Genomic DNA, 24,453 nt, shown 5'->3' with positions numbered 1-24,453 from the left:
TTAAAAAGGATTTTGAACCTCTTGCAATGCAGGGGGTTTGACCAGGGGCAGAGCAAGGGGGTCGAGATTTTTTTTGTCACCCTCCCCGCCCACGACTCCCAGGCCTACAATGAGCAGCCCTGGCAAAGCAACAAAGTTCCCCCCCTTTCCCCGGCTTGCTGTAGGCTTGGGAGTCATTGGGGGGGGGGGCAAAATTCCGCACCAGGTGCCACCAGACCTTACTACGCCTCTGGCACAGCTGAGCTATCGGTTGGATGCTCCCAGTCCCAGCAGGGGAGAGGCTATTGGGGGCGGGGCTGGGGTTAGGGTTAATAATGGTTTAATGATTAGTTTGAGACAGTACCTGGCATAATATATATGCTGCTCACTGCAGTTGCAAGACATTGTCCTTGACCAAACTGCACTGTAGGTTTCATTATAACCACTGCCAAAAAAATTGCTTGCTGAAACGAAATGGATTGGACAGAGCCGATTCCAGCATTGTTCCTCTTTATCCTTATGATTACCTTTGTTTTGAAACTGGGCATTTTCTGGAACAAGAGCTCCCAAAATCTTCCACCAGGACCAAGGCCTTTACCTCTCATTGGGAATCTCCACATCATGGATCTGAAGAGGCCTTACAGAACCATGTTAAAGGTAAAGCGTCCAGTTCCTCCCAAGGCAAGACTAAAGGGTACTGGGGCAGCCCAGCCAGATGAGCGGGGTATAAAATAAATAATCATAATCATAATAATAATACATTTTGTTCTTTTAGAGCCTATAAATCTCATCTCCCCTTTGTGTGTTGCATAACCTCCTCTTATCTTTTCCAGTAAATATTCATAGGACCTAGTTGCAATTTATAACTGGTAATTTGAACAAGGTGTGTGGGGGTGTCTGGTGTCGAATCACATTTGACTCTGCCTCCATTTTCAAGGATGCAAAAGTTTCAGTGCAAACCGTGCCTAGCCCAGCCTCCTCATTCATCCTTTCTAAACTAGATTTGAGAGGTGCCATTAAAGGTGTAATCACTTTTATCCTTACAACTGCCTATTTTGTTCTGGTTTCCTGAGCATTCCTAGCAAATATTTGTGCTGCTGCAACTGAATAATAAATAATAATAATTTAATAATAATTTATTATTTATACCCCGCCCATTTGGCTGGGTTTCCCCGGCCACTCTGGACGGCTCCCAACAGATTAAGAACAGGATAGAACATCAAACATTAAAAACTTCCCTAAAAAGGACTGTCTTTGGGTGTTTTCTAAAAGTCGGGTAGTTGTTTATTTCCTTCACATCTGATGGGAGGGCGTTCCACAGGGCGGGCACCACTACTGAGAAGGTGCTCTGCCTGGTTCCCTGTAACCTCAGTGCCCTGGCTGAACGATGGGAGTGGAGACACTCCTTCAGGTATACTGGTCCAAGGCCATCTAGGGCTTAAAAGGTCAGCACCAACCCTTTGAATTGGTCTTAGAAATTTACTGGGAGCCAATGTCGGCCTTTCAGGGCCAGTGTTGGCAGCCACTCCCAGTCAGGCACCCCCAAACTTCGGCCCTCCAGATGTTTTGGACTACAATTCCCATCTTCCCCAGCCACTGGTCCTGTTAGCTAGGGATCATGGGAGTTGTAGGCCAAAACATCTGGAGGGCCGTAGTTTGGGGGTGCCTGGTCTAGCTGCTGCATTCTGGATTAGTTGCAGTTTCCGGGTCACCTTCAAATGTAGTCCCACATAAAGTGCATTGCAGTAGTACAAGCGGGAGATAACTAGAGTATGCACCACTCTGGCAAGACAATCTCTGGGCAGGTAGTGTCTCAGCCTGCATACTAGATGGAGCTGATAGACAGCTGTCCTGGACACAGAATTGACCTGCGCCTCCATGGACAGGTGTGAGTCCAAAATGACTCCCAGGCTGCGCATATGGTTCTTCAGGGGCACAGTTACCCCATTCAGGACCAGGGAGTCCTCCACCCCTGCCTGCTACCTCTCCCCCAAAACACTACTTCTGTCTTGTCAGGATTCAACCTCCATCTGTCAGCCACCATTCATCCTCCAACCGCCTCCCAACACTCACACAGGACCTTCAATGCCTTCACTGGTTCTGATTTAAAAGAGAGGTAGAGCTGGGTATCATCCGCATACTGATAAACACCAGCCCAAACCCCCTGATGATGTCTCCCAGCAGCTTCATATAGATGTTAAAAAGCATGGGGGAGAGGATGGAACCCTAAGGCACACCCACTAGTGAGAGCCCAGTGGCCTGAACACTCATCCCCCAACACCACTTTCTGAACACAGCCCAGGAGAAAGGAGCGGACACTGTATAACAGTGCCCCCAGCTCCCAGCCCCTCTAGACGGTCCAGAAGGATGTCATGGTCGATGGTATCAAAGGCCACTGAGAGATCCAGCAGAACTAGGAAACAGCTTCCACCATTGTCCTTAGCTGGCCGGAGAGCATTGACCAGCACAAGCAAGGCAGTTTCAGTCTCATGATGAGGCCTGAATCCCAACTGGAAGGGATCCAAATAGTCTGTATCCTTCAGCAACCACTCGCTCAATCACCTTTCCCAAGAATGGAAGATTTGAGACTAGGTGGTAGTTGGCCAAATTGGCTGGGTCCAAAGATTTATTTTACTAAGCAGTTTTATAACCACCACTTTCAGTGGGTCCAGGAAGGCTCCTTAACAGAGGAAAGCATCCACCACCCTGCAGAGCTTTTATGAGCCAGGAAGGGCAAGGATCAGGGAGACATGTGATGAGTTTCACTCATCCAAGCAGCCGGTTCACATCCTTGGGGGTAAACTGATTGGAATTGAACCCATGCAACTTGACTAGAGAGGACTCTAGCACTATCCCACCCCGGTCCTGCTCCCATGGTGGAGTCTCCTGAACTGGGCGAAAGGGCTGAGCTGCTGTATTATGGGTCCAGCACTGTTAGTAGTACAGCTATTAGTAGCAAATGTCTTGAAGACCATTGTGGCATAGACAATGCGCTCTTACTTTATCATTATGTTATTTGGATTCTGTTTTGCATGGTGATTGGCAAAGATACAAAAAGTGAATTCATTCCACAAAATTACTATTCTTAAGGCATATGTTTTCAGCTCAGTCTAAGGCACAATGACATGGAAGAAATTTCTACCAAGTTCAATAGTAGTTATTGAAAAAAAACTGAACAGTCAAACTGTGCTACTAGATTCTATGGAGTGTATAAAATAGTCCTTACTCTTAGGTAAATGTGCAAGCTAATGCAGTCTTGGTTCTGTCAGAGATGATTTACATTAATATATTCTTTGGGGTATGCCAGAACTCTGTTTCTCACTTTTTCTTCTGTTTAATTGCAGTTGTCAAAGCAATATGGCCCTGTTTTCAGCATCCAAATGGGACCCCAGAAAACTGTGGTGTTGGCAGGATATGAGACCGTAAAGGAGGCTCTGGTTAATCAGGCAGATGCATTTGCAGACAGGTCCATCATTCCCATACTTCAAGATCTTGCACCAGGCTTTGGTGAGGCACTTCCCTTTTTATTGAAACTGGCAATGTGAATTGTGAATAATTGTCAGGCTTCAGGGAATCAGCTTCCTCCCCCCATGGCAGTAGATAAGCAGAACAAAGGAAACAGAGTCTTCTTACCAGTTAGAATTCTTTAATAATCACAGCGAGGGACAACAAATACCTCCCGCTAAAATGGTGGTGCTCCCAATTAAGGCTGCCCCCTCCTCCGACCATCCCTATTGTCAGGGGGACTCCCTACAGGGAGCCTCCCCCCATCATCCTGACCAGCACTTCGCCCAGCGACAGCGCTAGCAGTGGGTCAGGGGAAAGCGGAATGGAAGGGGGAAGGCTCAGTGAGGCATCAGAGCCCTGGCAACGCTCTGGAGAATAGACGGTGGAGGAAGGGCTCAGCAACGTACTGGAGCCCCTGCACCACTCTGACCATCTAGGCAGGCATCCCCAAACTTCGGCCCTCCAGATGTTTTGGACTACAATTCCCATCTTCCCCAACCACTGGTCCTGTTAGCTAGGGATCATGGGAGTTGTAGGCCAAAACATCTGGAGGGCCACAGTTTGGGGATGCCTGATCTAGGGGAAGAGGGACAGCTCAGGGAGGCGTCGGAGCCCAGGCACCGTCCCAGCCAGTGAGGGGAAGAAGGGAAACCGCTCCTTCCGGCGCCCGAATTGAGGCGTGCCCCCAAACGCAGGGCAAAGGGGCGGCATTTCGGGGTGCCCCGGTTATTATGCTGGCCCCGAAGCCGATGGACGCCATTGCTGGGTTCTGAGAGTGACTAGGCGGTGTCTTTACTCGGGAGTAGCCGCAACAACTCCTTGACACCTATCAATCCACGTCACTCCTACATCTCATAAGCTGAGTGTGTAGTTCCTGTGCTTTCTGTTCGGAGACTTTCTGAGCACTCCAAGATCGATGGGAGGGGGGAGGAGGATGTTATCCAATGACTGTGAATGTGTAAACCCTCTCTTTTCCAGTGTTTCTTCTCCTAGCTGTTCTCCATCCAGTATTTCCCAGCTTTTCTCTTCTCAGCTATGCGCCTTTGCAAACCACTGATCTAAATCTATACTGTCCTCCTGCTCCTGGGGAGATTCAGGTTCAGGGGGAAGAGGAAGCTCCCACCAGGCATCCTTACTCTAGTCCTCGGCTCAGCATGGTCCCTGACAATAATTGTCACATGGAAAAGTAATGCCACACACCGGGGGAGGGGGGGACTGACTAACCATTTTCTGGCCCAGCCTATACAGAGAGGAAGCATGAAGGAGGCATAATATCTACCCATGGAATACAAAGTAACAAGTGCTGCTGGGACCCCTGACATGAACAAACCACCCTCTACTCTATCCTATCTATCTATGTGTTCTGATGGCACAGCTGCCAGCTACGTTCTCAAAGCTCAGAAGTCTGAGTCTGAATGAGAGAATAGCTGGGATCCATGGAAGAAATGCAGAATATAATTTATTGATTCCCCGCCCCCCTAAAATGGCCATGCAGACATGAAGCCTTTCCTCCTGCCTCTTCAGGTGTAACTCTGTCTAACGGTGAAAACTGGAAAGTGATGCGGCGGTTTGCTTTAAGCACATTACGGGACTACGGAATGGGAAAGAGGACCATAGAGGACAGAATTGTTGAGGAATGCAGTGTCCTGATAAAGAAATTTGAATCCTACGAAGGTGGGTTGGTGTTTACCTCTGCTGCATAGCTACACTACCATAGCATAAAGGTGCCAAGACTGTTGTGTTTAAAGTTTAAAGGTGCCGGGAGTGTTGTGTTCCATAGGGCTCATCCACACTTCCTCTTCTCCCTCTGCTTTCCCTTGGGAAAAACCACACTTTGGAGCAATTTGGGCTTTCTCCAATTGGCCTTGGTTCTGATCTACTGCTAAAGAGTGGGTTTCCCCTTGGAAAGGAATGGGGAAAGAGGAAATGTTTTTTCCAACCATGCCTAGTGTGGATGAGCCCATACTTATGGCTAACTCCAGAACTATAGTTCCCAGGCTTCCCTGTGGAGACATAATCGGTCTGTTCCTGTAATGTGTAGATTATACTCCAATAGCTGCTGTGACTTCCAAGCCCTTTTAAGCACATCTTAGCCCAGCTATGGCCACATCCAGCAGCACTTAGGATCAGTTTCTTTGATAAATGAGGACTACACATAGGTAAGCTGCCAGTGGGGACTTAAGGCAGCAAAGAGCAGACTTAAAAACAATGCCATTTCCATACTTGGAATTTCATCAGAATATTTTTGTTTAACTGTCATATTTATGTATAGGAAACCCATTTGAGACCAACACAATTATGAATGCAGCTGTTGCCAATATTATAGTGGCCATACTACTAGGCAAGCGATTTGATTATGAAGATCCCACATTCATAAGACTTCTGAAGTTGATCAATGAAAATATCCGGCTTTTTGGAAGCTCTTCAGTCACGGTAACCTATTTTTTCCAATTAAAAGAAGCAAACAGTTGATTGTAATAACAGTGTATGCAAAGTGGGCAGGGCAACCTGTTTATTGTATATTGTTCAGGATTCACTACAAAACACAGACTACTGATATCTTGAGAAACCTGCTGATGATTCAAAATATTTAGAAAACTCACACGGCACAGTCATCCCGTAACTATAACAAAGTCTCTTTTGCACACAACCTTTCTGGCCTCACTGCCATCGGGACTCAAGGAAGAACAAGTGATGGTTGGTTCCATGATGGCTCAGAGGGGACATCCAAGGACAGATCTCCCTCTCAGAAGACGAACCTCCAGAGGAGAACAGTCATAGCCTATTATTCTGGGGTTGCACATAAATTATGCTGAGGTAGTCTGCCCCTCGTTCCAAATGCCATTCAAGAGCTTTGTTTTGTATTTGGGCAACCATGCTTTGAGAGATCCAGTTGAGAGAACTGTACTTTCCTAATGTCTCTTTTTCTTTTTCCACATTTTTATCCTTTCAGCTTTATAACATGTTTCCCACTCTTGGTTTTCTTTTGGGGGCTCCTAAGAATTTCACTCAAAACAGAGCTGAGCTGTTTGCCTTCATAAATGCCACCTTCCTAAAACACCTGAGAGATCTGGATGAAAATGACCAGAGGAGCTTTATTGACTCATTTCTTATCCAACAGCAAGAGGTAATGGAGTCTTTTAGGTTGGCCCAGAATAAATGTTGACATTTTAAATTCGTGTTTGCAAGCGAATGCAAGTGCTACCTCTAGTTGCAAATGGGATCCGTTCTGGAGCCCCGTTTGCAACATGAGCAGTATGCAACCCGCGTCTGCGCTTCTGTGCATGCGTGGGTCTCGATTCGGCGCTTCTGCACATGAAATCATTCGACGCTTCTGTGTATGTGTGAACTGTCGAACTGGGAAGTAACCCGTTCCATTACTTCTGGGTTTCGCGCATTTGTAACCCGTGTTGTACACAACCCGCAGCATTCGTATCCAGAGGTATGACTGTAGTCAGGAACTCTCACTTCAGAAGGGACCAACCTGGCATCCTTCCTACCATTTCCCAATAGTCAGCCATTGTTAATGTGTTACAGAAGTTGCCTCTGCAGGGGCAAAGGTTGCATACTCACCAGCATTTCTGGAAAAAATCCCTGGTCAAGAAAACATGCCAATGGGCATATATGAATTTCCAGGGGTGGAATTATGGCAGACTAACCATTGGTTGCTGGTGCTTCTGCCAAGAGAGATAATTATGCAGTGATGAGATGTAATCAAGTCATAAATAATGTTTGCCAGACTCCCTTTTGATACAAGGGGGGTGGGGGTGGGATAATGCCTCAAGTTCTCGGAAGAAGGCGTTCTTCACACCGGAGGAGAGAGGGAACTTTGAGGGTGGAGAGGCATCTTGGAGCAAGGAAAAACATTGGCCCATGCACTGTGTAATCACCCTTAAATTAGGGCTTCAGTTCTTTCGACCATTACTAAGATTGGAAATGAATATGAATTGGAGTTTCTGCTTACCAATTAATTGTTGTTGTTTAGTCATTTAGTCGTGTCTGACTCTTCCTGACCCCATGGACCAGAGCACACCAGGCACTCCTGTCTTCCACTGCCTCCTGAAGTTTGGTCAAACTCATCTTGGTAGCTTTGAGAACACTGTCCAACCATCTCATCCTCTGTTGTCCCCTTCTTCTTGTGCCCTCCATCTTTCCCAACATTAGGGTCTTTTCCAGGGAGTCTTTTCTTCTCATGAGGTGGCCAAAGTATTGGAGCCTCAGCTTCAGGATCTGTCCTTCCAGTGAGCACTCAGAGCTGATTCCCTTAAGACTGGATAGGTTTGAACTTTTCTGCAGCGGCTCTCCATTTGTGGGACACTCCCTCCCACAGCCGCGGCCACCAGATTTGCCTCATCACGTGATATTTTGTGCTGCCCAAAGTATTCATTGACGTAAGACCTTGGCTCGGAGGTTTCCTTCCGGAACATAGAGAGCTTTTCCTCTATACAGTAGTCCATCACTTTCTGAGAACCCTTCTGCGTCACCTGCTTCTCCCCACAGTGCAGCTAACTTGTGTTTTGCGAAAGCATCCCCCCTTGTCTTCCCCACCATTCCCCCACTCCTCCAAGGGGATCAGAGGAGGGGGTGATCTCTGGCTCTCCTCCTCTCTCTCCTCTTCAGTCCAGTTCCTGAAAGAGAAGAAGGAGCAGGATTGCCAGGTTCCCCCTATGTCAGAGAGTGGAGTGAGGAAAAATGGTGGAAACTGCACCCCCTCCTCTTGAACCTTCTAGAGAAGAGGACGGCCATATTGATTTGCAGCAGTGGTTTGAGGAAGGTCACAGCTCAGAGACAGGTGAACAGAAGAGTTGGGAGGTGAAGGGAGAAGAGAAGGGGGAGACAGACAGATCAGCCAGCTGACACGTTATCACTGGGAAGCGTTCTCCCAGAACCCAGCGTGCATTGAAAGTGCAAGAGCAAAAGACTCATAGAAAATTAACCCCTGGTGGCCACCATAAAGGTAAATGTTGTTGCTAGGAAGGGAGGCGAGAGAGACCAGTTGGAGCAAAACCATTATCCAAGTGGCTATTCAGCTGCCGAGTGGTATGTTTCTGTGAATCTTGAATAAAAACATTGATAGGAACATCTTGTTTTCCAGTTTCTGGCAACCAGTTGTGAGGGAGGGGGATCAGATTCCCATGAAGTCTGACACCCAACCTCCTGTCTTAGCTGGTAGATGGAGAACAACAGCTGTGACTATGGAGAAGCAAGACATTTTGGGGTGTTGATGCTGAGCCCCTCCATCTTAGGCTCGGGTTGTATATAAGTGTAAACAAACCCTATATCATGATGGCATAGTCTGGAAAATCTGGAATTTCTCACTGCTCTGCAATTGGGGGGATGTGCAACAATACTTTGGATCATCGGGTTCTGTCAGGTATTCATTTTTATCATTTTATATGAAATCTTCTTCTTTTTTCCAAATAATTTTTATTCATTTCCCAATATTACAAAATCACAAAAACAAAAAACAAAAACAAAACAAAAAACATAAAAAACAACATATCATTCAACATATGCATTTTTTAACTTAACATTGTTGACTTCCTCAATTCCCCCCTCATTGGGTGCATTTTAAAATTCCAATTAAGCAATTTCCATTTTATATCTTAAATCATTCTAACACATTTTATCATTATCACTGAAATATTCTATTCTAAAAGCACCATCTACTCTTCACCAATAATTTATCAATTTATCCAAATCAAAATTTATTTTCCCGTCCTTCTATCTTCTATTTCTCCCCTTAGCCTAAAATTTATTACCAAGAATTTTCCATAAGTTTAAATATTAATTCTTCTATCATACTAAATTTGAACACTTAAAACTAATTTAGCCCCCCTAACCCTGGACTCAGGGTCTCCGAGATACTTCAGCGAGTTCTTTAAGTCGTTCCAGTTTTGGACCGTCTAGATCAATCGAAAATTTACATCCATTATTATCCCTCACCCCACTCCCACCCTGTCCCAGCCTACCCCCATTCCTCCTTGATCATCCCCTGCTGCCTCCCCAATTCTCTAAATACTGTAGTACAAAACCATCCAGTTATATTTCCACTTTCCAGCCCATCTCAATCCCCCCCTTTAAGTTCTGGCCCCAGTATGGATCCTGCCCTCCCTCTCTCACTGGGGGAACAATATTACATGTATCTTCCTCATCTTCTTTAAAGTCAATTGCATTGTCCAAGACTGATAATTGTTCTTCTTGCTTCTCTTCATTCTCTTTTGAAATTAATCATTTTTCACTGTCCACACAATTCTGATTCCTTTCACGCATTTCACGCAACTGTATATTACTTTCATACAACAATATATTATTTTGCCGCAATTCATTTCTCAAGTCCAAAAGCAATTCCAAAAGTTCCTTCTGAAAGTCCAGGCCATCAGGTGATGTTGTGGCTACAGACATCCTGCTCCTCTTTATATCCGAACTGGTTATACTCTCATTTTTAATTCTTCTTCATATCTTAAAAATCTTGTGACCATTTGTGAAAAGAGCATTTATCAAACTTCTTATACCCAGCTTTATATTTTGCGCTCTCTTCAAAATTGACAGTTCTCAACTTCAAAGAGATAAACAAATTCCTTTCTATTGTGATATCATAATGGCGGCTCGATGAGCCCTCCAGGGAACCGACTCCAACTTCCAGGGGGACTTTCCCCAGTCCAAATTGTAAAAAATTTACAGGGATTTTAGTGGATTCAGCCCTTCTCCCCTTTACCCTGCTTCAGGGGAGAGGTATTGGGCCCAATCCTTGGTAATTGATAAGGTCCTTTCAGTCATTCCGGCTACAGGCAAATTAACTGCATCACAGTTCTCTCAATGGGGGACTTCCTGTTTAAATCTCCTCCTGTGGCCAATTCGTTTCAATTAAAAAAATTTCCCCCTTAAATTTCTTTCTGTTACTCACGGTGTCCAATGTCTTCAAATCCATTTTTTTAAAATCCAACGCTCCGCCACAGCCGGCTCAGAGCTTCGTTCTGTGAGGGTAGCGGTATATTTGAAAATGGTGCCCACGACTCTCACTCCCCTCGCTCTCGAAGCTCTTTAAAAAAAGCTTACCGGGGGTAGAGGAGTCACTTTGGGGTGCAGCCGAGCTCTCACACCCCCAGAAAACTCAATCTGGGGTTCTTTTGGGGGTCCATGTTGCTCTCGCGGCTCCCCCTCTCCCTCACAACGCCAGGAACCTCGGAGCTTGAGGATTCCTCACTGATCAGCGCTGGCAGTAGACCGGAAGTGTATATGAAATAATCTCACTTGATTCGTTTTAAGCAGTTCATACTCTTTGCAACCCAGGAGGAAAAGAAGAACAAGACGAATGGATACTTCCACAACGAAAACTTAAAAAATGTTGTGCTCAACTTGTTAGCTGCTGGCATGGAGACCACTTCTACCACACTGCGCTGGGGACTGTTACTAATGATGAAACATCCTGAAATTCAGAGTGAGTGCTTTTCATTGGGTTGGCTCCCATCATTCTGAGATATCTTAATTCCAGTTATATGTAACAATTAGAGAGAGAGAATATTTATAATTTGCATATATATACCGGTATGTATGTATGTATGTATGTATGTATGTATGTATGCATATCAGGGAAGTGGGTGGTGCTGTGGTGTAAACCACTGAGCCTCGGGCTTGCCAATCAGAAGGTCGGCAGTTCGAATCCCTGTGATGGGGTGAGCTCCCGTTGCTTAGTCCCTGTTCCTGCCAAGCTAGCAGTTTGAAAGCACGTCAAGTGGAAGTAAATAAATAGGTACCGCTCTGGTGGGAAGGTAAACGGCATTTCTGTGTGCTGCTCTGGTTTTGCCAGAAGCTGCTTAGTCATGCTGTACGCCGGCTCCCTCAGCCAGTAAAGCAGGATGAGCGCCGCAACCCCAGAGTCGTCTGCGACTGGACCTTTACCTTTACCTATATCTATAACACAACAATTGTTCAGTCATAAGTTTAACATTTCAGCCTGGACTCCCTTCTCCCTCTTTCTGTGGTTCTTTACATTTCATTTCATATTCCTGCATACTCCAAATTATCTCAACCTATTATTTTACGTATATATTCCTGTATATACCCCATATATATATAGAGAGAGAGAGAGAGAGAGAGAGAGATTGCAGGATTTTACATTAATCCTGCCGATGTCTTAATTTACAGTTTGTTTGTAAATATTCAATAAACCATTTCCATCCCTTTCGTGTGTTGTTTTTTTAAAAAATTATCTTCTGGTTTTTTAAACATCTTAAACACCTTTTTCATCTCATTATACAGTCGTACCTCGGGTTGCGAACACCTCGGGTTACGAAAAACCCGGGTTACGAACTTCGCAAACCCGGAAGTATTTTCGCCACGCGCCTTTGCGCATGCGCAAAGTGCGAAAATAGCAAAAATAGCGCTTTGCGCATGCGCAAAGCGGCGGTTCGGGCCCTTTTCAGGTTACGAACTTTTCAGGTTACGAACTGCGACCCGGAACGGATCACGTTCGTAACCCGAGGTACCACTGTATATCATTTTCGAGTAAACTTTAACCTTATTACAAGACCACTGCAGATGAAAAACGGTACCTTCTTTCTCTTTACATTTCCAGTACATATTCAATTTGGGTTTATACATTTGAGCCAATCTACTAGGTGACCTTCCAAATCTAAAATATGTGGATTCTTCAATAAAAACCATTCTTTCAACCAGCACAATCCTATTAAAATAGGATTACCTCTTTTAATACAGCTATCAACCCATTTGCTAATCTGTCTGCAAACAGTTTCGAATCCTTATTCAACAACGAAATAGGTCGATAGCTCTTAACTAGCTCTGGATCTCTATCTTGCTTATGAATCAAAGTTATGTATGCACTCTTCCAAGATTTGGGTAACTTTCCCGTATTCAAATACTTGTTCATAATATCTTTTAAAGGTTGTATTAAGTAATCCTGCAATTTTTTATATTATATTGCTGAAAGTTCATCAGGTCAGGGTGCCTTCCCTAATTTACCCTGTAAAATTGCTTGCTGTAATTCCATCATTGCGACAGGTCTATTAACAAATGACATTTTATCTTTTGGTATCTTAGGTAGTCTGCTGTCTTCTAAATATTTACCCATTTCTTCTAAATTACCTCATTCGCCTCAATAAAGTTCTGTATAAAAACTCACACATTGATTTCTTATTTCTTTCGGATTTTCCACAACTCTGTTCTATTAATGCAGGTATTTTCTTGTTTCTTCTTTATTTGCCAAGCAAATAGTTTCCATGGCTGGTTATCCTGTTGAAATTGTTTCTGTTTTAAATATTTAATTTTCCACTCTATTTCTTGGTTTATTATCATTTGCAACATCTTGATATCCTGTTTCACTATCTCTTTTCAAGCAGAATTTATTAATTCTTTCCCTTTCCCTTTTATTTCTTGAAAAATTTCTTGTTTTTTCTGCTCTCTAATATTTCTTTGGTATGTGCCTTGCTATGTAAAAAACACCCCACATTACCAATTTACTTGCATTCCATACCACCTTTAAATCTGTCTCTTGCTATTAATTAATTTTTTAAAAAAACCTTTCTTTTTTGCCCCCTTTTCCTAATTTTTCTTGATCATTTAATAAATTTTCATTTAGTCTCCATCTCATTGGGAAACTTGTCCCTGTTCTTAATTTAATTATTATAGAGTTGTAGTCTCATAATGTTCTTGATCGAATTTCTGCCCTCTTTACCTTAGTATACAAATCTTTAGAAGTCCATAGAGAATATTTTCGGCTTCAATAATTATTTGTGCTCGAATAAAATATACATTGTCCTGTGGGTGTTTTTTTCTCCAAATGTCAATTAAACTTAAATTGTCAGTTATCCCTAAAAAGACATTCGGTAGTTTCCCTTCTTTTGTGTCATTTTTTCTCACAGCCCTGTCCCAATCTAGGGAGGCTACACCATTCATATCGCCCATCAAAACAATCTTTTCATTCAAATATTTACCCATTTCTTCTAAATTACCTCATTCACCTCAATAAAATTCTGTATAAAAACTCACAAATTGATTTCTTATTTCTTTTGGATTTTCCACAACTCTATTCTATTAATGCAGGTATTTTCTTGTTTCTTTTTTATTTGCAAAGCTAATAGTTTCCATGGCATACACACCAATTAATAATACTTTTCTCCATGTGATGGTATCTGGGTTATCAATATTCTTCCTTTTTGGTCTTTGAATAATTGTTTTGGGTCCAACTCTGGTTTTATACACATTACAACTTCTCTCTTTTTTGGTACATCAGAAGGTACAAAGTCATTTCCAAACCTTTTATTTAAGTTTTATTTATCCAAGTTTAACGTATTTACATGTTCAATTTTATTCATTAAGTCTCATTATTTAGACTATTTACATTCCAAGTTAGAATTTTCAAAGCCATCTTGTTCCATATTTATTTCTCTTTCGCCTCCACCTCTCTTGAATCTTCCTCTTCCTGTCCAGCTTTCTGTCCAAATGCTCTTTCTCCAGCTAACTTTCCCCCATATCTTCTCCAAAATTTGTATGGCTCTGTAGGATCATGAAATCTTTGGTTTTTACCATTAACTGTAAAAGATAGCACTTCAGGATATTCCCCGTGGTGATACAGTGGTACCTCGGTTTATGAACACAATTGGTTCCGGAAGTCTGTTCATAAACTGAAGCGTTCATAAACTGAAGCGAACTTTCCCATTGAAAGTAATGGAAAGTGGATTAATCCGTTCCAGACGGTCCGCGGAGTAACCGTTCATAAACTGAAGTGAACTTTCCCATTAAAAGTAATGGAAAGTGAATTAATCCGTTCCAGATGGGTCCGCGGTGTTCATAAACCGAAAATTCATAAACCGAGGTGTTCATAAACTGAGGTTCCACTGTATTTTAAGAATCACCCTGGAGGAATTTCTCTCCATCAGTACATCAGGTTATTGGCTAAAATCTTTGTCCTGTTTAAAAAATATCTGTATGATATTCTAGAGCATAAATTTGTTAGTCCAGGGATAATCTTAGCAGAAAAATGAATGATTTTCTTTTTTTGTTTTCCCCAGTAAAGGTCCAAGAAGAAATTGCAATGGTTGTTGGATCTTCTCAGCCAAGAATTGAACACCGAACAAAAATGCCTTATACAGATGCTGTGGTCCATGAGATCCAGAGATTTGCCAATATTGTCCCAACCAACCTGCCACTTGCCACGGCTACAGATGTTACCCTCAATGGCTACTTCATTCCAAAGGTGATCCATTTCACTGAACTGCTGCCTACTAGTTACAATATATTTTAATGCTTTCCTGGGAGTAAGCCCCATGGGGCATTAGTGTGGGTGACATCTCAACAGACTTGTATAGGACTGCACTGTAAGCAAGCAATCTACCCTTCGGAAGCTGTCAGGCATCAGCTTCAACCCATTAAACAGATCTCAATGAGAAGGTGAACAAGGTTGGAAAAGAAACCTTTTCTGGTGGGAGATCATGGTTTATACATTAAAGTTTTTCAAACTAAAGACATTTCTCAGATGAACTCAATTCTCATTTCGCCTGCACTGAATATTAATTATACCAGAGGCATATGCTTTATTTTAAAATAACTCTTGCTTTGCTTATGCAGGGGACTCACGTCATACCACTGCTGTCCTCTGTGCTGCATGATGAATCTCAATGGGAGAAACCACATAAATTCTATCCTGAGCATTTTCTCAACTCTGAAGGAAAATTCGTAAAGAGAGATGCTTTCATGCCTTTCTCCGCAGGTAACTTTTTTTTACTTTTGTGTATACCTGCATAGAGTGGGATGCGGGTGGCGCTGTGATCTAAGCCACTGAGCCTAGGGCTTGCCGATCAGAAGGTTGGTGGTTCAAATCCCTGCGATGGGGTGAGCTCTCGTTGCTCGATCACAGGTACCACTTCGGCAGGAAGGTAAACGGCATTTCCATGCAGTGCTCTGGTTTGCCAGAAGCGGCTTTGTCATGCTGGCCACATGACCTGGAAGCTGTATGCTGGCTCCCTCGGCCAGTAAAGTGAGATGAGTGCCACAACCCCAGAGTCGTCCGCAACTGGACCTAATTGTCAGGGGTCCCTTTACCGTTAAGAGGAAATATGAATTCAAATATTTGAAGGGCTTATACAAAGATGGAGCATATTTGTTTTCTGTTGCTCGAGAGGGCAATAGCTGTGTCAATGGGTTCAAATTACAAGGAAAATGAGTTAGGCTTTGTGTGCCCTATACCTTTAAAGCACACTCATTCCCTCAAAGAATTCTGGGCACGGTAGTTTACGTTTCACAGAGTTAAAATTCCCAGCAAGTCTTAACAAACTACAGGGCCCAGAATTATTTTAAATGATTTGCTTAAAGCTATTGTGTGTACATAGCCTTATACTAAATATGGGAAAGCTGTCTGACAGTGGGAGACACTATGCAGTGTGTGCTTAATCAATGGGATTTTTACATGCCTGGAGTGTAACCTATTGTGCAAAGATAAGAATCACATCAGTTGCCGTGGCCATTTCTGCAACTAAATCTGGCCACCATTGGTGTGTGGCCCCTGCAATGTTGCTCACCAGGGAATGTGGCCCTCAGGCTGAGAAAGGTTTCCCACTCCTGATTTTCAGCATTCAGGATGGCTCGTATTCGGAGCTCATAATTCTTTTAAGATGGGCACCATGAGTTGTTATTTTATCTCTACATTTTGGTCTGCTTTAAAGTATTTGGGATGTTATTAAGCAACTGCTAAACCCAGCTTCTCTGCTGCCTGTGCTTCCTTACAGGACGGAGAGCATGTTTAGGTGAGACTCTTGCCAAAATGGAGCTTTTCCTCTTCTTCACAAGTCTCCTGCAGAGATTTACCTTCCAGCCACCCCCTGGAACATCTCAAGAAGATCTGGACCTTACTCCTGCTGTTGGGGGTGTAACACCTCCTATGCCCCACCAGCTCTGTGCTCTGACACGTTTTTAAGATTCACGAATTCCTGGGTTGCTTATCCTACCTGTGTGTGCAATGCGAGCCTTTTTTAAGAAACACCCCATTCAACGGGGGTATTTTGATTGAGTAGCCTACTGGTTGAATTGGTCCATGCTTTGTCAAAAACCTTAAGTGTCCCCCATTACTGCTGAATCCTTTGAAACTAGCATTGGAGCATCTCTTACGTAAAACCTGGCTCTGGGTTCCTATGACACTATGGGCATACATATCAAGCAACAAAACTGGTTTCATGTATTCCCATGTTAACATACAGTATACCTTCAAATATCTTGATGCATCATATTCCCAGGTAGAGAATGTGCAGATAATTGTTACCAAGATGATAAAGGGTCTGGAAATCATGCCTTATGAGGAATGGTTGAGGAAGTGGGCTATGTTAGCTTCTGTGGCTTCAATGTATTTGGATTCTGTAGAAGACAAGGCTATGCAGTGGTACCTCGACTTCCGAACGACTTGACAACCAAATTTTTCAATTTACGAATGGGGCAAATGGCCGCGCGCTTATGATTTTTTCGACATCCAAATGGAAACCACGGCAGTTTTAGAGTTTTTTCGACTTTTGAAGTTTTCCGTTTCCAATGCATTCCTATGGGAAATCGCATTTCCAATGGTGCTTTTCGACTTACGAATTTTTCGACCTACGAAGGTGCCTTCGGAACGGATTAAATTCGCAAGTCGAGGCACCACTGTACAATTCTGTATATAACTGCCCCAGGAGATTGGACCATTGGCAGACATAAAAGCATACCCACCTATAGATTTATAGGGTTTTTTGCAACTGGGTTTGCTTCTGGCATCTTGATGCTGTCAATTAGTTCAGTGACTTTCTGTTTCTGGCTTAGAATAAAACAGCCATCTTCTCTCTGTATCTGGACTCCTAGATAGTAATGAACCTTTTCTTGTTCTTTGACTGCCACATCTTTGCTTAAATTTTCTTCTACTTCTATGTACTCTCTTTCATTTATGATTGCAATTATCAGGTCATTCATGGGTGTCAGAACGTAAGACAATTGTTCATTCTTACATTTGTTGTACAAACACTTGTCTCCATGGCCCTAGTTGTGTTAGCATGGTGTGTGATATTTCGTTCCATGCCCTAGTAGCTTCTTTTAGTCCTTAAAGCCCTTTTTGAAGTCTGCATATCAAATGCACTTTGTTTGACTTGATAAAACACTTGCTACATGTAAATCTCCTCTGAGATTTTGCCATGTAAAAATGCAGCTTTTATGTCTATGTGTCTCGTGCCTATTTGCTTAGGCGGCTTTGCCTAAAAGCGTTCTGATGGTGGTGTATCTGACTACTGGAGTGCATGGGGCATCCTAGTCTTCTCCATAGCGTTGACTGAAACCTTGTGAACAAGCCTCACTTAGTAACACTGCACCTCCCCTTCTGCACCCTGTTTCACTTTAAAACCCACTTGCTTCCTAAGGCATTCTTTCCAGGAGGCAGGTCAGTAAAGGTTCAGGAGTGGTTCTGGTGCAGTGTATCTATTTCCTACTATGGAACATCCTTCCAGAGATGGGCTTGAGTGGCTGGTATCACCTCTATCATTTCCCAGGTAGAAGGTTCTATGGGTTGCACTGACCCTGTGAGGTAGGATAGTCACGGTGATAGGACACCTCTATTGGATTTTGATGAGCATCTGAACTGTGGTCCTGGAACTGCTTCCTCCTCATCCTCCAGTGCAGGCATCTCTACGTCAGACTTATTAACCGTCTTGGAGCTCAGGAGTCCTGATCACACACCATGTGCTGTTTAAATGTAGGGGATTTCTGTGACTTTACGGTTTTGCAAGCCTTGGCTATACAGGAATACCTCATTTTGTGACCAGGATCTGTTCTGGAGTCCCGGTCGCTGGCCGGAAAGGACACTGGACAAAGTGTCACATCTGTGCACACGCATGGAATGGTTTGTGCTTTTGTGCATGTGCGAAGCGTGATTTAGCACTTCTGTGCTTGTGCGAGTGGTGAACCCAGAAGTAACCTGTTCCGATACTTCCGGGTTTGCCGTGGACGTTCAACAGAACGGGCGCTCGACGAGGCGGACACTAGACGAAGTACCACTGTATGTATTTCCTTGTTACAATTAAAACACAAACTTTTTTCTTGGGCCTTGTGCTTCACTTGGTACTTAGACATATAGTTTGAATCATTGGCTTTGGCAGTTCTGATTGGAGAGTCTTGTATTCTTTCCACACGTTCCTCTCTCAGATAGGCAATCACTTTTCTTAGAGTTAAGTGAGTTGCAAAAGTCTCAGATTTAGGTCCCAGGAAATAACCAACTTTCTGGTCTTCCTGTATTCTGTGAATTCTAGTTTTCAATCATTGTTAAGAATTCTATTATGTGACTGCTCCAGTCTTTCTTAGATCTGAGCCTCTTGGGCTTGCTAATTAGAAGATCAGTGGTTCAAATCTGCGTGGTGGGGTGAACTCCCATAGTTCTGTCCCAGCTCCTGCTGACCTAGCAGTTCGAAAGCACACCAGTGCAAGTAGATAAATAGGTGCCACTACAATGTGAAGGTAAACAGTGTTTCCATGCGCTCTGGCACTCATCACAGTGTCCCGTTGCGCCAGAAGTGGTTTAATCATTCTGGCCATATGACCCTGAAAGCTGTCTGTGGAAAAATGCCAGTGCCCTCAGTCTGAAGGGAGATGAGCACCACAACCCCATAGTTGCCTTTGACTGGACTTAACCGTCCAGGGTCCTTTACCTTTTTTACCTTTTAAAAAAAACACGCACACACGCACACACACAACAACAACAATCCAAAATACAATCTAGCATCCAAAATACTACAGAGAAGTATAGCTACTTCTAGTTTATTCTGCTTTTCCCATGCCACGATTGGTGTTTTGCTGCCAATTTCTTCAAAAGTCCAATACAAAACAAGCAGCACACGAGGGCACAAGATTCAATCAAGTTTCAATCAAGTATTATTAATCCAAAAAGAAAACAATAAGAGAACCATATACAAGTGCTGACACAGAAGCCAAAACCAAACGTCAAGCAGATAGCATATACAAATAAATACCGAAAGGCAAACCAGTCTTAATGGTCTTTGAGTAGTACAATTTCTAAAATACATGTACATATAAATAGATACTTACATTTCTTATATTCAGAGTTTTCTTAGTTTGAGCATGTATATACATGTATTTTAGAAATTGTACTACTGTATTAGTTTAAATAATAATTAGATTTTGATTTGTATTACCAGTGAATATGTAAATGAGAGAACCTTTTGAAAAAGAACTTGAGCATTGTGGCCTAAGCCAAGATAAGTGGTTTCATACGAATTGTAAGTACTGCCTTTGATATTTGTTTGTTTAGATGTATATTAGTGATTTAGTTCGAATACTAATAAGACCTGGTTTATACCACCAGTGAATGCACTAAACATAACTGAAAGCAGAAGGAGGAACTACTGAAGAAGCCCGTCATATGGGCGAAACAGGCGAAAAACGCCGGCAGCCTGTCTATCATTGACACTTTGTTCGACCTGCTGCCACTTTGCTGACCACTATATAGCCTCAAAGACCATAAAGACTGGTTTGCCTTTCGGTATTTATTTGTATATGCTATCTGCTTGACGTTTGGTTTTGGCTTCTGTGTCAGCACTTGTATATGGTTCTCTTATTGTTTTCTTTTTGGATTAATAATACTTGATTGAAACGTGATTGAATCTTGTGCCCTTGCGTGCTGCTTGTTTTGTATTGGACTTTTGATGATTGATGTTTTGGCTACGTCACTGGTGCCAGAAGGATTTTCATTTTCAATGCAATCCAAGATTTCTCTAAAATATATTATGACATCTAGGTGTTTTTCAATTGGATGGTGATGTTCTGTGAGAGTCTGGGTAGGTTGCTTAAGGCTTCCCTCATCAATGGAATTCTGACTGGTCATGTCAAAAATGGGGGAAATGTGTCAAATTCAAAATCAAAACTTACATCTCCAATTGATTTAAAACTCAAAATAAAAAGGGACTAACCTGCTTGCTAAACTAATTTAGAGGCTGTTAAAAGAATAAATGAAAGATCAACACCGGGAATGTTTTAATTGGACTAATTTGGACTAATTAAGAAATGCAGTATGAGATTAGATCATCACTCCCCAAACTTCAGAGCATGGGAAGTCACCCAAAAGATATATAATTTGACATTGAATATTTGGCTTTTTTGATTGTATTATAATTCGGAATGTTTTAATGTGGTTTTTATTGGATGGTTAAATTTAATAAATATTATTTTTATTAAAAAAACCTCAAAAACTTCTCTGCCTCTGAGAGGAGAGAGGGAGCTAATCCCTTTCACAATGGAGACAATGGAAGTCACCATGTGCTCACCAGGAAATATAAAAAATGTCCGCTTTCAATTTCTCTTCTCTTTTAAGAAAATCCACATCCACTGAAATACTTTGAATTTTGTCTTAACTGGGCCCCATAACCTTTGTAGGAATGGATTTAGGCCCCATGAGAGGATGCACTGCTTAGTTATTATCTTTCCTTGCTCATATGCTCCAATATATACAAAGATATACCCTAATACTTGTTGCCGTGTTTAAGCAGAGTAACTATTGCGCAACAAAAAGCATTTTAAGGAGACTGCAAAGTATAATCAGGAGTGGATTTAATTAAAGAAATAATAACAGAAGTTGCACTAATCATAAGAACATTACAGAAACATGACCCACTATCCAGGGTACTGAGCGCGGTACGCAGACCTCCTCATATACTGTATGCGATTGCTGACACGCCTTAAATCAATACAAGCTTAACATCAGCTGCTGTACTGCCCCACAGCTGCAAAACTAGGTCACTACTTTTATTATTTCTTATTATTATTACTTTTATTCTTTCTTTTAAAGAGATACACATTTCAGTGGAACAGTAATGAACCTCAAACTGTAAATCACTCAACAATACCACCATGTTAAACAGGTTCAAGATGGAAATGAATAAAAACTATATTAAAAAAGGGAAATATTTGTAAGTGTTTCAATGGGAGAAAGTTCAGGAAATTCTGGACACAAAAGAGCAATGCACGTGGAGAGCAATGACCCGAGTTGTATTTGCAAAATCGCAGCCAAGCAGCGATTTGCCCTTTGGTTTTCTTACAGAAAGCATCTACGTCAGCCCAAATATACGATGGCCAGGGGAGGGAGCATTATTTCATTAAAGATGGCTGGCCAGGCACCAGTGCCCTCCATGTCCCGAGCCGAGGGAGGGGGCAAGGAGCCGTGGCTGTGCCCCCCGCCCCCCAATATGCACATGATTCAGGCCAAGCTCTGTGCCCCATTCGGGATCGGGGCCGGCGGGCAAGGCCAGACGTGGCATCGGAGCGGACTGAGCTCCCTGGCCGCGCGCAGTCTATCTGTACAGTGGGTAGGGGGCTTCGGGGGCTTTGGACCCCCTAATAAAATATTTGAGTTAATGGGGACTGCCATTCAAATGGGGTGTGTGCCACATCATGATCGATTATGCGGGCGGGGCTTACCTCCCCCCCATATTGGCACCCTAGTAGCAGGCTTTTTAACGAGACTGGCAGTCTTTTTCGAGGGACGGGAAGGGGTCCGTCTTGGGCGCAAAAGAGCCCCACGAGTCTCGTCCCCTTAAGGAGGGCGCCTGCAGAGGATTTTATTCCGGCCTTCTGCTTCCTGCCAGGTAGGCGGTTGTACACGCATGTAAACAGGGGGTGGGAGGCATGGGGCGGGGGCCCCCTTGGGATGGAAAACTCGCTGGCACCTGTCCAGGTTGGCCTGGGAGCCTGAGTCCCGGGAGAGCCTCTATCGGTCAAGGGTGGCAATATGGAGTTGGGCCCAGCGGCCTGACTTGGCCTAGCAGCTTCCGGGGCTCGCGAGGAATTCGGTGCAGGGACCATTGGCTGAGCACCACTCGCTGCCTTAAGCACCCATGCTCCTTTGTCAGAAATGCAGCATTAAAATGCATCGCGTAGATCACAGGATCTTTGAATATGCAGGAAGCCACATGCAGCTGTCAATTAAGCCTGACAGGCTGCCGCCGATCCAACCCATGTAAACAGTTTGCTGAATAATTGCACAATAATCAGCAGGTGAGAAGTGCTCATTAAAAGCCATTCCTTGGCTGCTGCTCGATGGTGTTTCTGCAGGGGAATTCCAGATGAACAACCCTCCCGCTGGCTGCTCCCTGCCCATAGCTGCCAAGTCTCCCGTTTTCCCCGGGAAAACCCCCTTTTTACTTACCTTTCCCGGTGGTCCCCCGTATCACTTCGTCTCCTGTTTTTCTCCTTTATTTTCGCCTGCCGGCGGCCATTTTTTTCCTTTCCGATTTGCCCTTCTATGGGCACCAAAAATGGCCACCGCCAGCTTCAAAAGCCGCATCTACGCATGTCCGGAAGTGCATAGACGTCACTTCCGGTGTCAGCGGCGGCCATTTTGGTGCCCATAGATGGGCGGAGCGACACCGGAAGTTGCCTCAGAGCACTTCCTGACATGCGCACAAGCAATTTTCGAAGCCGGCGGCGTCCATTTTGGGTGCCCATAGAAGGGCAAAGCGACACCGGAAGTTCCATCGACGCAACTTCCGGTGTCAAATGGCTGCCAGTCCCGGATTCTGCAGTCCGGAACTTGGAAGGTAAGTCCCTGCCTTAGCCCAGCCTCTGGTTGAGGGAATGAAAAAGACCCAAAGTGAGCATGCAAGGCTGGAACGTTTCCTCTAACTTGAGCGAGCTCAACACCCTGCAATGTAGGAATCTCAGCTAAAGCCTCCAGGACAGATGGCCAGCCAACCTCTATTTAAAAACCTCTAAGGAAGGAGAGTATGCAACCTTCTGAGGGAGACTGCAGGGGGTTTGACCAGGGGCAGAGCAAGGGGGTCGAGATTGTTTTATGTCACCCTCCACGCCCACGACTCCCAGGCCTACAGTGAGCAGCCCTGGCAAAGCAACAAAGTTCCCCCCCCTTCCCCTGGCTTGCTGTAGGCTTGGGAGTCATTGGGGGGGGGTGACAAAAAAATTTTTTGCACCAGGTGCCACCTGACCTTGCTACACCTCTGGCACATCGGTGGGATGCCCCCAGTCCCAGCAGGGGAGAGGCTATTGGGGGCGGGGCTGGGGTTCTGCATGGCCTCCCTGGGTGTCATGTTGGGCCACCATGGTTACCCCCAAATCATGGTGGTGGCAGCGGCCATGGTGGCAGTGCAGGGACCAGCCAGGCAGCGCCATTGGTGCTTGGGGTCCTCAGAAGCTCCACGCTGCTTTGGCACTAGCCATCTTGCCTCACCAGAAGTCCATACTGTCAATTCTGCCAATTCCATATAGTCCAGCATTTTCATTTGCCATTCCTGCTTCGAAGGCAATTCCTCTTTTTTCCAATATTTTGCTATTAAAATCCTGGCAGCTGTGGTGGCATACATAAACAGATTAACATCATCCTTGGGGATTTCTTCCCCAATTATTCCAAGCAAAAAGGCTTCCGGTTTTTTCAAAAATGTGTTCTTAAACATCTTTTTCAATTCATTATAAATCATTTCCCAGAAGCCTTTTATCTTAGGGCATGTCCACCACATATGGTAGAATGAGCCAACATCCTGTTTACATTTCCAACATTTATTGTCGCTTTTGTGGTACATTTTAGCTAGCTTGACCGGCGTCAGATACCATCTATACATCATTTTCATCAAATTTTCCTTCAACACCGTACAAGCCGTAAATTTCATACCTTTCTTCCACAATTTTTCCCACTCCGACATCATCACATTATGACCCAGATCCTTGGCCCATTCAATCATAACTGATTTTGTTTGCTCATCTTTCAAATGCCATTCTAGCAACAAATTATACATTCTGGACAAATTCTTGTGATCTGTCTCTAATAACTCCATCTCTAATTTCGATTTTTCTGATTGAAATCCTAATTTTTTATCTAACTTGAATGCTTCATTTATCTGCACATACTGAAACCAGTCACTCAACCTATCTTTCAATTGTTCGTATGGTCTTAACTTAAAGTGGTTTCCCACTTCCATCAAAATG

At 43.7% G+C, this 24,453-nt stretch overlaps 1 protein-coding gene across 4 annotated transcripts; it reads left to right on the top strand.

Moving 5' to 3' along the window:
* Positions 1 to 366: 366 nt before the first annotated feature.
* Positions 367 to 21,751, top strand: LOC118082632 (cytochrome P450 2K6-like). 4 transcript variants are annotated; one of them, XM_060272287.1, is made up of 9 exons: positions 367 to 636; positions 3,324 to 3,486; positions 5,011 to 5,160; positions 5,759 to 5,919; positions 6,488 to 6,613; positions 10,759 to 10,927; positions 14,517 to 14,701; positions 15,073 to 15,214; positions 16,230 to 21,751. In XM_060272287.1, the coding sequence occupies exons 1-9, from the start codon at positions 454 to 456 to the stop codon at positions 16,415 to 16,417; spliced, it is 1,467 nt and encodes a 488-aa protein (XP_060128270.1). In that variant the 5' UTR covers positions 367 to 453; the 3' UTR covers positions 16,418 to 21,751. The 4 variants fall into 4 exon arrangements, with proteins under 4 accessions (XP_060128270.1, XP_060128271.1, XP_060128268.1 ...); XM_060272288.1 differs by having other exon boundaries at positions 368 to 636; positions 10,780 to 10,927; positions 16,230 to 21,750; XM_060272285.1 differs by having other exon boundaries at positions 368 to 636; positions 6,440 to 6,613; positions 16,230 to 21,750.
* Positions 21,752 to 24,453: the final 2,702 nt, after the last annotated feature.

This window comes from Zootoca vivipara, chromosome 3 (assembly GCF_963506605.1).
Source record: "Zootoca vivipara chromosome 3, rZooViv1.1, whole genome shotgun sequence".
Taxonomy (NCBI): domain Eukaryota; kingdom Metazoa; phylum Chordata; class Lepidosauria; order Squamata; family Lacertidae; genus Zootoca; species Zootoca vivipara.
Note: the sequence above shows the minus strand (reverse complement) of the source record. Positions and strands in the feature narration are given on the sequence as shown.